At 40.5% G+C, this 13,208-nt stretch overlaps 1 protein-coding gene across 3 annotated transcripts in view; it reads right to left on the bottom strand.

The window, feature by feature from the left end:
* Positions 1-8,737: 8,737 nt before the first annotated feature.
* The window catches only part of UBE2K (ubiquitin conjugating enzyme E2 K), a 74,827-nt gene continuing 70,356 nt past the window's right edge, over positions 8,738-13,208 (bottom strand). For all 3 annotated transcript variants that reach the window (XM_003940989.3, XM_039468204.2, XM_074396026.1), the window contains one exon: positions 8,738-13,103. In XM_003940989.3, coding sequence (XP_003941038.1) covers positions 13,029-13,103 — 75 coding nt within the window. In that variant the 3' untranslated portion in view covers positions 8,738-13,028. The remainder of the gene's footprint in view (positions 13,104-13,208) is intronic.

The raw sequence follows: 13,208 nt of genomic DNA, 5'->3' as shown, positions 1-13,208 counted from the left end.
CAGGCAATTCTCCTGCCTCAGCCTCCTGAGTAGCTGGGATTACAGGCACGTGCCACCACGCCCAGCTAATTTTTTGTATTTTTCGTAAAGACGGGGTTTCACCATGTTGAACAGGATGGTCTCGATCTCTTGACCTCGTGATCCACCCACCTCGGCCTCCCAAAGTGCTGGGATTACAGGCTTTTTTTTTTTTTTTTTTTTTTTTTTTTTGGATTTATTTTTTTTTTTGGGATTACAGGCTTGAGCCACCGCGCCCGGCTGAAGTATTCTGTACTTTTTTCATAAATGTAGTATTTTACCTTCGAAGATGGTTGTATTTTCAGGTTTTCTTCTGCCTGTAGTTGATACTATTTTGATCTTGGTCATTAGCGTTGGGGAACAATCTTTAAAAATCTAGTGACACTTAAACTTGCTCGTGTTTTGGAATTCACTGGGTGAAAACTCAGCTTTCTCATTGGAAAAGCTTCACGTCTAGAGTCTGAATCCCTTTGAAGTTATTTTCTCTGGGAACATCGAATTTCTACAGAAAAGGATCTTTCCTCCTCCTTCCTGAGACTTAACTGCAAGCATTGTAGAAACTAAGAATCTACCATCCTGGTTAATTCATTAATCTTCATTTTCAGTTTACGCCTGGCATTTCTGTCTGAAGATTTCTGTTTCAAATTCCCAAAAGGGCAAATTTCCTTCCATGTTAAGAGCACAGTAGTAACCTAGTTACCTACCTCACTGGGTAGAAAGAAGACAAGCTTTTAACCCGTCTCCATTCCCAGTCATTCTGTAGGGGCTGTTTTCTCCAGTGTGTAGTTCTGAGCTGTAAGGAGTAAATTGGCTTGCTTCTAATCAGTACTCCTAGAGATGATTAGGTTTGAACTTCCTCTACTGTACTACGTCAGTACCTATTTTCCATCTATTTCCATCTTCCAAAAGTATTTTGACCTTTTATCTACCATTCTTTCTCCCTAGAGCTTTGTACTTCTAAATGTTGTTTTGGTGAAGTCTCAAGACACAGCTATAGTATTAAAACATTTGCGCTATCCACCATGTTTAATTAGAAGTCTACGCACCAAAACTGTAATACAGAAAAATCAGAAATAATCTAGCTATCCAATTAGAAGTCCATGCACCAAAACTGTCATACAGAAAAATCAGAAACAATCTAGATAGCCAATAGGTTAACTGCCATAAAACATGGCAGCCCTACCCAATGGTCTCCTTATAGCCACTCAAATGTGTACATAAAGAAACTATAATTTCCATGTATTTAAAAGATGAATATTAACAATTATACAAGCCGGGCGTGGTGGCTAAAGCCTGTAATCCCAGCACTTTGGGAGGCCGAGGCGGGTGGATCACGAGGCCAAGAGATTGAAACCATCCTGGTCAACATGGTGAAACCCCGTCTCTACTAAAAATACAAAAAAAAATAGCTGGGCATGGTGGCGCATGCCTGTAATCCCAGCTACTCAGGAGGCTGAGGCAGGAGAATTGCTTGAATCCAGGAGGCGGAGGCTGCGGTGAGCCGAGATCGCGCCATTGCACTCCAGCCTGGGTAACAAGAGCGAAACTCTGTCTCAAAAAAAAAAAAACAAAACAAAAACAACAACAACAACAACAACAACAAAATTATACAGTATTAGCTCATTTGTACTGAGCTAAAAATAGTACACTGAAAGAATACTTTAAAATACTAAGTAAATTCATGGAGGTATAGATAGAGCTTATTATTTCTGAAATGAGTACATTTTTATTACTAAAATTGCTTTGAAAAACAAAAGCAAAGGAAGCAGTATAATAGAGAGAAAACCTGAGTTATTAGTTTGACAACACCAGTCATCAAAATCTGGAATGGCAGCAGGATTTTCAGACCAATTTTAGTATCATGTGCAGGCCAGGCCCAAATTGTAAGACATAAATTATAAGAAAAGGGGGACAGGCAAGGTGGCTCACGCCTGTAATCCCAGCACTTTGGGAGGCCGAGGTGGGTGGATCACCTGAGGTCGGGAGTTCAAGACCAGTCTGACCAACATGGAGAAACCTCATCTCTAATAAAAAGACAAAATTAGCTAGGTGTGATGGCACATGCCTCGGCAGGCTGAGGCAGAATTGGTAGTGGTGAGTGGAGATTGTGCCATTGCACTCCAATCTGGGCAACAAGAGAAAAACTCCATCTCAAAAACAAAACAAAACAAAACAAAACAAAACAAAACAAAACAAAACAAAAAAAAGAAGAGGAAGAAAAGGGTAAGGAAGCAATCTATTCAGGATGCAGGATTTTTCAAATGTAATGGGAAACAGAGTAGAAAAAAAAGAGGAAATACACAAAGATATTTAAACAGTTTAGGGGATGAGGTACTGCAGGGAACATCTAGATGAAGAGAAGAAAAAAAAACGAAAAACAGAATAAGACAATGGAAAGTAGTAAAGAGCACAGTAAGTTACCTTCGGGAAAAGAGGAAGCTTCCCGAAGAGAAAAGGCCCAATCTTACTTTGTACTTCGTCCAGGCTGGAGTGAGTGATGCAATCACAGCTCATCGCAGCCACGACCTCTTGGGCTCAGGTGATCCTCCCATCTCAGTCTCCTGAGTACCTGGGACTACAGTCGCCCATCACCCTGCCCAGTTAATTTCTGGCTAATTTTTTGTGGAGACAGAATCTCACCATGTTACCCAGGCTGGTGTTAACTCCTGGGCTCAAGCAATACACCTGCCTCAGCCTCCCAAAGTGCTAGGATTACAGGCATGAGCCCGAAAAGAGTTTACTTCATTGAATAAAGATAAATTGGGGCTAGAAAGCAGGACTGGTAACATTTTAATAACGGGACTTGAACAATTTTTTTTTTTTGTTTTGTTTTTTGAGACGGAGTTTCGCTCTTGTTACCCAGGCTGGAGTGCAATGGCGCGATCTCGCCTCACCGCAACCTCCGCCTCCTGGGTTCAGGCAATTCTCCTGCCTCAGCCTCCTGAGTAGCTGGGATTACAGGCACGCACCACCATGCCCAGCTAATTTTTTGCACCTTTAGTAGAGACGGGGTTTCACCATGTTGACCAGGATGGTCTCGATCTCTCGACCTCGTGATCCACCCGCCTCGGCCTCCCAAAGTGCTGGGATTACAGGCTTGAGCCACTGCGCCCGGCCAACAATTTTTAACAAAAGGATTAACAAAGCAGTCTTCCCACATAGGCACTTTTTTCCTTCGTACTCTGTCCTTCAATAGGTTCATAACCTTGATTTTCTTTTTCTTTTTTTTTTTTGAGACAGAGTCTTGCTCTGTTGCCAGGTGCCAGGCTGGAGTGCAGTAGCACAATCTCAGCTCACTGCGATCTCCACCTCCTGAGTTCAAGCAATTCTCCTGCCTCAGCCTCCCAAGTAACTGGGACTACAGGTACATGCCACCACGCCCAGCTAATTTTTGTATGTTTTAGTAGAGACCACGTTGGCCAGGATGGTCTCGATGTCTTGACCTCGTGATCCGCCTGTCTCGGCGTCCCAAAGTGCTGGGATTACAGGTGTGTGCCGCCGTGCCCGGCCAACCTTGATTTTCTTTTACCACACCTTGCCTTTTTGTTCCTTTTATAACCTGTCACCTATCATTTTTTTTTTTTTTTTTTTTTGACACAGAGTCTTGCTCTGTTGCTCCGGCTGGAGTGCAGTGGCACAAACTCAGTGCACTGCAACCTCCACCTCCCAAGTTCGATTCTCCTGCCTCAGCTTTCCGAGTAGCTGGGACTACAGATGCACACCACTATGCCTAGCTAATTTTGTATTTTTAGTAGAGACAGGGTTTCACCATATTGGCCAGGCTGGTCTCAATTTTTTTTTTTTAATTTTAATTTAATTATTATTTTTAAAGACAGGGTTTCACCATGTTGGTCAGGCTGGTCTTGAACTCCCGACCTCAGGTGATCCTCCCGCCTTGGCCTCCAAAGTGCTTGGATTACATGCGTGAGCCACCATGCCCAGCCTTGGTCTCGAATTCTTGACCTTACGTGATCTACATGCCTTGGTCTCCCAAAGTGTGGTCATTACAGGCGTGAGGCACAGCACCCAGTCCATCTCTTAATCTTCTAATTACTACCTTTATCCAGGGGCCACAGTGCCCTTGTTGCAGATCACTCACTTTCCCAAAGCAATTTTACTTAAGTGAGTAGGTGCCCCTTATCTATACATACTTGCCCCAAAAGTCCTCAAGGTTTTTCTGTATATGACAGCCCTCCTTTAACCCAAACTCCATTGCTGAGTGAAGATAACGTTGGGGATAAAAACATGAAGTCAAGAGATAACTAGGTATTAACTAACAGAACAGAAATGAATTTCTTTTTCTTTTTTCTTTTTTTTTTTTTTTTTATGAGACAGAGTTTTGCTCTTGTTACCCAGGCTGGAGTGCAATGGCGCGATCTCGGCTCACCGCAACCTCCGCCTCCTGGGCTCAGGCAATTCTCCTGCCTCAGCCTCCTGAGTAGCTGGGATTACAGGCACGCGCCTCCATGCCCAGCTAATTTTTTGTATTTTTAGTAGAGGTGGGGTTTCACCATGTTGACCAGGATGGTCTCGATCTCTTGACCTCATGATCCACGCACCTCGGCCTCCCAAAGTGCTGGGATTACAGGCTCGAGCCACCGCACCCGGCTTTTTTTTTTTTTTTTTTTTTTTTTGAGACGTAATTTCACGCTTGTTACCCAGGCTGGAGTGCAATGGCACGATCTCGGCTCACTGCAACCTCTGCCTCCTGGGTTCAGGCAATTCTCCTGCCTCAGCCTCCTGAGTAGCTGGGACTACAGGCACGCGCCACCATGCCCAGCTAATTTTTTGTATTTTTAGTATAGACGGGGTTTCACCATGTTGACCAGGATGGTCTCGATCTCTTGACCTCGTGATCCACCCGCCTCGGCCTCCCAAAGTGCTGGGATTACAGGCTTGAGCCACCGCGCCCAGCCTAGAAATGAGTTTTTTAACAGGAATAAGTATATTATTTAGCGACCTGGAGGTATGTCCGTTATTTAAAAACTTCTCTCTGTGGACCATTACTAGAGTTTGGAAGAGAATTATAGTTTTTTCACTATGAATTCTTACTAGTGACTTAAAAAAAGTAATTAGCTTATTTGGAATAATTTATTTTGAGACGGAGTTTCGCTCTTGTTGCCCAGGCTGGAGTGCAATGGCCTGATCTCTGCTCATTGCAACCTCCGCCTCCCAGGTTCAAGTGATTCTCCTGCTCAGCCTCCCGAGTAACTGGGATTACAGGCATGCGCCACCACGCCCAGCCAATTTTGTATTTTTAGTAGAGATGGGGTTTCACCATGTTGGTCAGGCTGGTCACGAACTCCCGATCTCAGGTGATCCGCCCGCCTTGGCCTCCAAAGTGCTTGGATTACAGGCGTGAGCCACCGTGCTTGGCCCTTAATTTTTTTTTTTTTTTTTTTCGAGACAGAACCTCACTCTGTCACCCAGGCTGGAGTGCAGTGGCTTGATCTTGCCTCACTGCAACCTCTGCCTCCTGGGTTCACGCGATTCTCCTGCCTCAGCCTCCAGAGTAGCTGAGATTACAGGCGTGGGCCACTATGCCTGGCTAAATCTTGTATATTTAGTAGAAACGGGATTTCACTATGTTGGCCGGGCTGGTCTTGAACTCCTGACCTCATGAACTGCCTGCCTCAGCCTCCCAAAGTGCTGAGCTTACAGGTGCGAGCCACCTCACACAGCCTTTTTTTTTTCTTTTAATTTAAGACAGAGTCTTGCTCTGTCACCCAGTGGCACAATCTGGGCTCACTGCAACCTCTGCCTCCTGGGTTTAAGCAATTCTCTTGGCCTCAGCTTCCTGAGTAGCTGGGACTACAGGTATTGCCACCGTGGCCTGCTAATTTTTGTATTTTTAGTAGAGATGGGGTTTCACTATATTGGTCAGGCTGGTCTCGAATTCGAACTCCTGACCTTGTGATCCACCTGCCTTGGCCTCCCAAAGTACTGTATTACAGGCATGAGGCACCGTGCCTGGTTTTTTTTTTTTTTTTTTTTTTTTTTTTAAAGACGTCGTCTCACTCTGTTGCCCAGGCTGGAGTGCAGTGGTGCAATTTCAGCTCACTGCAACCTCTGTTTCCCAGGTTTAAGCAATTCTCCTGCTTCAGCTTCCAGAGTGGTTGGGATTATAAGTATGTGCCACCACGTCCAGATGTTTTTATGCATTTAGTAGAGACAGGGTTTAACCTTGTTGGCCAGGCTGGTCTCCAACTCCCGACCTAAGATGACCCACAGGACTCTGCCTCCCAAAGTGTTTGGATTACAGGCGTGAGCCACCATACCTGACCTTGAATTCTATTTTATCCTAGACTTTTAGTACCTAAAGACTCAGTCTTGCTTCACAAAAGGAATACTTCATGTTGCTATTCCAGATTAAGGGGAATTCCATTTCTTGGCAAAGAAACTTAGAAGCCTGCTGTGAGTTGGTTACAAATACCATAAAGTCAGTTTTGCCATGTAAAATTATTTGTACAAACCCTGACAAAGTCTCTTCCAATTACCAGCATTTAAGGAGGAAGGGGCAATATACAGATAATGAATGAACCTTTGAAATAGACCTAACAAAAAAAGATACTTTGCCAAACCAGAACAATTTTTTTTTTTTTTTTTTGAGACAGTGTCACTCTGTTGCCAGGCTAGAGTGCAGTGGCATGATCTTGGCTCACTGCAACCTCTGACTCCCGAGTTCAAGTGATTCTTGTGACTCAGCCTCCTGAGTAGACCAGCTAATTTTTATATTTTAAGTAGATACGGGGTTTCACCATGTTGGCCAGGATGGTCTCAATCTCTTGACATTGTGATCCACCCACTTTGGCCTCCCAAAGTGCTGGGATTATAGGTGTGAGCCACTGCACCCAGCCTTTTTATTTATTATTTATTGACAGAAATTTGCTCTGTCACCAGGCTGGAGTTCAGTGGTGTGACCTTGGCTTACTGCAACCTCTGACTCCGGGATTCAAGTGATTCTCCAGCCTCAGCCTCCTGAGTAGCTGGGATTACAGGTTCATGCCACCATGCCCAGCTAATTTTTGTATTTTTAATACAGACAGGGTTTCATCATGTTAGCCAGGATGGTCTCCATCTCCTGATCTTGTGATCTGCCCACCTCGGCCTTCCAAAATGCTGGGATTACAGGTGTGAGCCACCGTGCCCGGCCGGCCTGAACAATTTTCAAACAAGGTATTTTGTTGGTGGTTTCAGATTAGGAACAGAGCAATCCTTTCATAGCTCAGCCAAAATTTAGTGTTAGAATTATAGTGACGTCTATACAAACACATTAAGTACTTTTACAGCTACATCAATGACTTAATTTTATCTTCACAAACATGCTACAGAGTACTGGGCAAATATCTTACCTAGATGAAGAAACAGAGGCTCAGAAAATTCCAGCTCTGCCCTTGAGTAAAAAGCTGGGATTAAACCCTGGACTTTCTCAAACAATTCAGTCTTTTTGACAGTACCATGCAACATTTCCAGAAAGCATATATGGAAACAGAATACAAAGTATTAACTTTTTTTTGAGATGGGAGTCTTGCTTGTAGCCCAGGCTGGGGTGGGGTATAATGGGGCAATCCCGGCTCACTGCAACCTCCATCCCTGGTTCAAGACATTCTCCTGCCTCTGCCTCCCGAGTAGCTAGGATTACAGAAACGCGCCACCATACCCAGCTAATTTTTGTATATATATATTTTTTTTGTGAGACGGAGTTTCGCTCTTGTTACCCAGGCTGGAGTGCAATGGCACGATCTCAGCTTACCGCATCCTCCGCCTCCTGGGTTCAGGCAATTCTCCTGCCTCAGCCTCCTGAGTAGCTGGGATTACAGGCACACGCCACCATGCCCAGCTAATTTTTTGTATTTTTTTTTTAAGTAGAGACGGGGTTTCACCATGTTGACCAGGATGGTCTCGATCTCTTGACCTCGTGATCCACCTGCCTCAGCCTCCCAAAGTGCTAGGATTACAGGCTTGAGCCACCGCGCCCAGCTTTTTTTTTTTTTTTTTTGAGACGGAGTTTCGCTCGTTACCCAGGCTGGAGTGCAATGGCACGATCTCGGCTCACCGCAACCTCCGCCTCCTAGGTTCAGGCAATTCTCCTGCCTCAGCCTCCTGAGTAGCTGGGATTACAGGCACGTGCCACCATGCCCAGCTAATTTTTTGTATTTTTAGTAGAGACAGGGTTTCACCATGTTGACCAGGATGGTCTCGATCTTTTGACCTCGTGATCCACCCGCCTCGGCCTCCCAAAGTGCTGGGATTACAAGCTTGAGCCACCATGCCCGGCCTAATTCTTGTATTTTTAATAGAGATGGGGTTTCACCATGTTGGTCAGGTTGGTCTTGAACTCCTGACCTCGTGATCTGCCTGCCCTGGCTACCAAAGTGCTGAGATTACAGAAGTGAGCCACCGCACCTGGCCAACTAACTCTTAATTACTCTAAATTTTGCACTAGAACCTAAGCAAATAATGTTCTAGTTTAGTAAGTTTAATTAGAACTAAATTTCAATGTTTTTAAATTCAAAAATCTGATACAATTTACTGCATTCATCACTTCCAATCACTATAAAATTTGTCAAGGAGAAATACCTGCCTAGTTCTTATTCTTATTTAGATTAAGACTTAATTGCTTGTCCACAGATGAGTACCCAGAAATAAGATATAAACCATTTTCAGGGGAAAACATGCATGCATTTATTTTTAAGAATTCCCAATAAGGGGGGAAAAATTCAACATCTTTAAAAATGTGTTTATTTTTTAAAAAATCAGTTGTGTACAAAAGTGTTTTGTAGTTTTTAATTCTCAAGACAAATACCCAACCCTCCACCCACAGCCCACCCTATTTCAATGGTATTTCTGGTAACCCACCCATTTTCCCCTTACAGGAAGTTAACGGCTCAGAATAGACCCTCCTACAGAATTTATCATCACTAACAGATTGTTTAGAATAGAGATCTAGAGAAGCTAACAAGCAAGGTTCCCTATAATGGCAGTAGACTTCCAGCAGACACCACAACAAAGCACCATCAATTGCTGAAAGCTAAAAAATAGATATTATTTTCAATAATATTTCATTTTCTATTGGAAAAGTTTTTAAATTACATTAAATAAGTCTCTTTCCCCCCAAAGAAATAGTCTAGCTTTTATTATGATGCCTGTAAAAAGTAGGTAACAGCAAGCAGACAAGGATCATTAACAGCACAGTGTAATGATTTCTATCCACTCACACCTAGAATCAAACTGACAAACTGTGCCACACCTGATTATATATAGCAGCATGGTTGAAATAACCAAGCAAAAGGTGACACATTCAAACCTTCCATTTAGGTAATTGCAAGTTCATGAGGGTAGATCAGTCCAATAAAGCAGTAACATAACAAATGGGACGAGGGAGATACTAACACTCCCCTACCCCCATGCCACAAGATTTTTGATCTATATTGCAGCAGTGCAAATAGAATGTGTGACACAATATGTAGACACTGAAGAAAAGTCACACTTGGGAATAAAGGCTATTTATCAGCAAATACTTCAAGTTGCCTTCTTCCCAGGGACAGCAACTGGCTGATGGTAAGCATTTATTTTAAAATGGTACTAAAATAATGGAAATGCAATTTTAAAAATCTATGGTTTGTACCCTGGAATTGAAATTCCTCGAACTAGAAAAAGTGATTAATACAACATCATTTTGTAGAAGTCCATGAAATAAAGTTAACTGTAAACAGACGGCTTCCTTTTTCATACCTAAACATTGTTTCCCTCTATATACCAGAAGGTGTATAGCTGGCTCCAGCTGTTTCCTACCCCAATCCATCTTAAATCTTTAAAACAACAGCAACAAAAATTCATAATTTCCTACATAGGATTGTAAAACATTATCATACACCTACTGCAAAGTTTTAAAAGCTCAAAACAGGCATATACTTATGCCCAAGATCTGCTTTTCACATTGGTAAACTTATTAAGCAGCCTCAACAGTAATACAGTATGCTGCATTCTGTAGTGCATAAATAAGCAAAATCCATTTAAACTGCCAATTCTTTCCTATAGATACTTAAAAAGAATTATTTTGCATAGTTTTATGTGCCACCAACAATCATAAATGTGTATTACTTCTAAAAAAATCAGTCTTTCATTTTATAATTACTCTCTTCAAAAGCAAAATACTTAAGACTCCAAACATTTATATATCCTTGAACGTGTTATGTGTTTAGGTAAACCACAGTTTTAATTCCAAACATTTCGGGGTGCCAATTCAGAGCACTAATTCAGTACCTAGTTCCTCAAATATTTATATACCACTGAATACTTATTTGGGTCCACTAAATGCCACTCATTCATTCATTCATTCATTCATTCAGTAATCAGTACTGAAATACTATACAGCTAATTATTTCTTCCTTTAAAAGAGGCACATACTCAGGAACAGGCCTAATTATAACAAAAGCCTACTGGAGTATCAGTAACTTCTAGCAAATTTGCCTGCCCTAAATGGGATTTCACTGGATTTTTTTTTTCTTAATATGATTTTTGAGGCTTTTAAAACTGACAAACGGAGCCAACTCAAAAACATTAAGAATTACAAAAATAATTTCCACCAGGGTACTTTTCTCTTAGGCCTGATCTTTTAGTGTCTTTTTCCACACATATTTAAGACCAGAGGAAAAAAGCAATTGCTTTAGTTTCTATGTTTGGGTAACTAAATCTACCTGCAGACGAAAGACAAAAACCAAATAGTACAGTGTGAAATATGACGGAAAGGACAAAAAAAAAAATCATCACATTAAATGTAAATGAGGTAAATTTTTATAATAAAGAATCTATTATGAAGAACGTCTCAAACCAAATATTGTACTTTCCAATTTCGTGGGCACTGGGGATACTGAAGTGTAGTTAGATGAGTATATAACCTATAGGGCTCATGTGCATAAAAATCAAAGCAGGATATAGCTGCCTCCAAGAGTATGTATGCATGTATGTATGTATGTATGTACATACGTAATGCTTGACCTTTAGTAACCTCTGAGCTCTCTCACCTTTGTCTAACCACAGGACAATTAAATATACCCTGATAATACAGGCAAAAAATAAACCGGGTAGATGTGTCTGATATTTTTAAACCCAAATTCTATTAATACTACCAAGTTGCTCTCCACTTAAAAAAAAGTAATTCTAACCAATAACGGAGAAAAACCATCCACATTTTCACACAATCCCACCTTACTTCAAAATATAAAGTACAAGGTTTCAGATATTTAAAATAAATAAAGAAAAATCCTGTTTCCTTTGGCATCTTTAGAAAATAAACTACAGCAATAAAAGGAGGTGATTGTATAAAGACATGCTTAAGCAAACATATGGGGAAAAACAGCAACTTGTGTTTAGAATGCAATGATATCAACTACAAGAGTTTACTGTTATTTAGGAAAGCCTTACAAATTTTTGGAAGAACCTTCACATCTTTAACATTACAATATATTTAACAATGGTTCTTTTATTGCTTCTAGTATCAAGATTGAGAAGTCAAATGAAGTTATGCTGACTTTATGATTCAAAAATTATCTTCCAAACACTTAAGGATTATAATTTAAGATAAATAACACTTAAAGAAAGCAAACCTTTTATAATATGACTTTCAATATACAGCCTTACTTTAATTCAGTCTGATTCCATTACATTTTTGTTATTTTGTATTGGTCCTAAAAATTTAGAAAGAATTGTATTTCTATATATAGAACTGCCTGCATAAATCTACTTCAACCTTCATAAAATGGTCACATTAGTGTTTGATCTTGCAAAACTAATAATTTTCAAACTTTTGAACTTAGAATGAAATGTAAATTTAATACAAATAGTCTATGTACAAGAGAAGGTAAAGTTTTAAATTCTCATATTATCAGAAACATCATAAAGAAAGCTAGATTTATATCACACTTCTATTCCTATGTGCATCTGAAGTATGTACAATAAAACACCAACACAGCTTTCATGTGTCAATACGGGAAGTGCAAGCAAGAATGACTTGAAGTTATCCAATAAAGCAATCTCTACAGACCCCAAAATCAGGCTAAAAATTATTGGAAACAGTTGACTGCATCCTTGCCAGTTCTCAAAGAAAAATGTCATCATTTTAAAAATAAGTGTCAAATTCATTGAAAAACTAAGTTGGGTTCTTTCATTAAACCTGGGAATAATGTAACATCAAATATTTACTATTTTTACAAGAGAAATAAAATTGGCAGTTCCATTTTTACATTACTTAGGAAAAATTTAAGAGTGTTTGAGGAACTGGGACAAAATATTCCAAACCTACAACCTAAAAATGAAGCAAGGGATACACACTGTCCCTCAGCACATTTCCTCACCAAATACAGAGAAATTTACCATTAGAATATTAGCTGCGTGTGTTAAGGGGGAAGGGGAAAGACATTAGGTCCCAGTCTGTTGACAAGGACAAAAAGGCTCTGAATAGGTCACCATCTTCAATTCTGAGTAAATCTCCTAATTATGAATTCTCAAATGCTTAAAATGGTGGTCTTTTCAGCTACCCATCCTAAGAAGTCAAGTACAAGCATGCAAGTAAATTCACAGGCACAGAGGATCCATGTTAAAACAGTTAAGGTAGCTGTGATGCAACACCAACAATTTGAATGGCCCTGACACACTCAAAATATTATCTTAATTATTCAACAAAATCCTGAAGCAAACTCTTGCTAGTCTTGGTACACTGCTAAACACTAAAGTAGCATGTTTCTTCCATGGTTTTAGCTTAGCTCAAGGAATTTTTACACTATTAAGAAAAAAAATTAAAGTATTTCCCCTTTTTAAATTTACACAGACGTTTAATTAGCTTTATTTACAGAGCAGGGATTTTTTTTTTCAGTCTCCAATGGTGCCTAGATAATATCATTAGGCAAGAATGCCAGTTTAAAAGAAATCTATGCAGAATCCTAAAAATAACAGATGTTGGTGCTCCTCAAGAAGAGGCAAGCTTGACTATATCAGCAGCTCTTTATGCCTCAGTTACTCAGAAGCAATTCTGTTGCAGTCTCTACATCCCATGATTTTGAAGACAAGGCCACTATTACTGCATTCTGTAGAGAAGAAAAAGGGACAAGAAATTAAATCTCAAGGAAACATTTAAACAGTACTGAATCACTCACTCTCTTTATATTGAGAACTAACACCTTGTTTCTTTT

Source organism: Saimiri boliviensis, chromosome 3 (assembly GCF_048565385.1).
Source record: "Saimiri boliviensis isolate mSaiBol1 chromosome 3, mSaiBol1.pri, whole genome shotgun sequence".
Classification (NCBI taxonomy): Eukaryota; Metazoa; Chordata; class Mammalia; order Primates; family Cebidae; genus Saimiri; species Saimiri boliviensis.
Note: the sequence above shows the minus strand (reverse complement) of the source record. Positions and strands in the feature narration are given on the sequence as shown.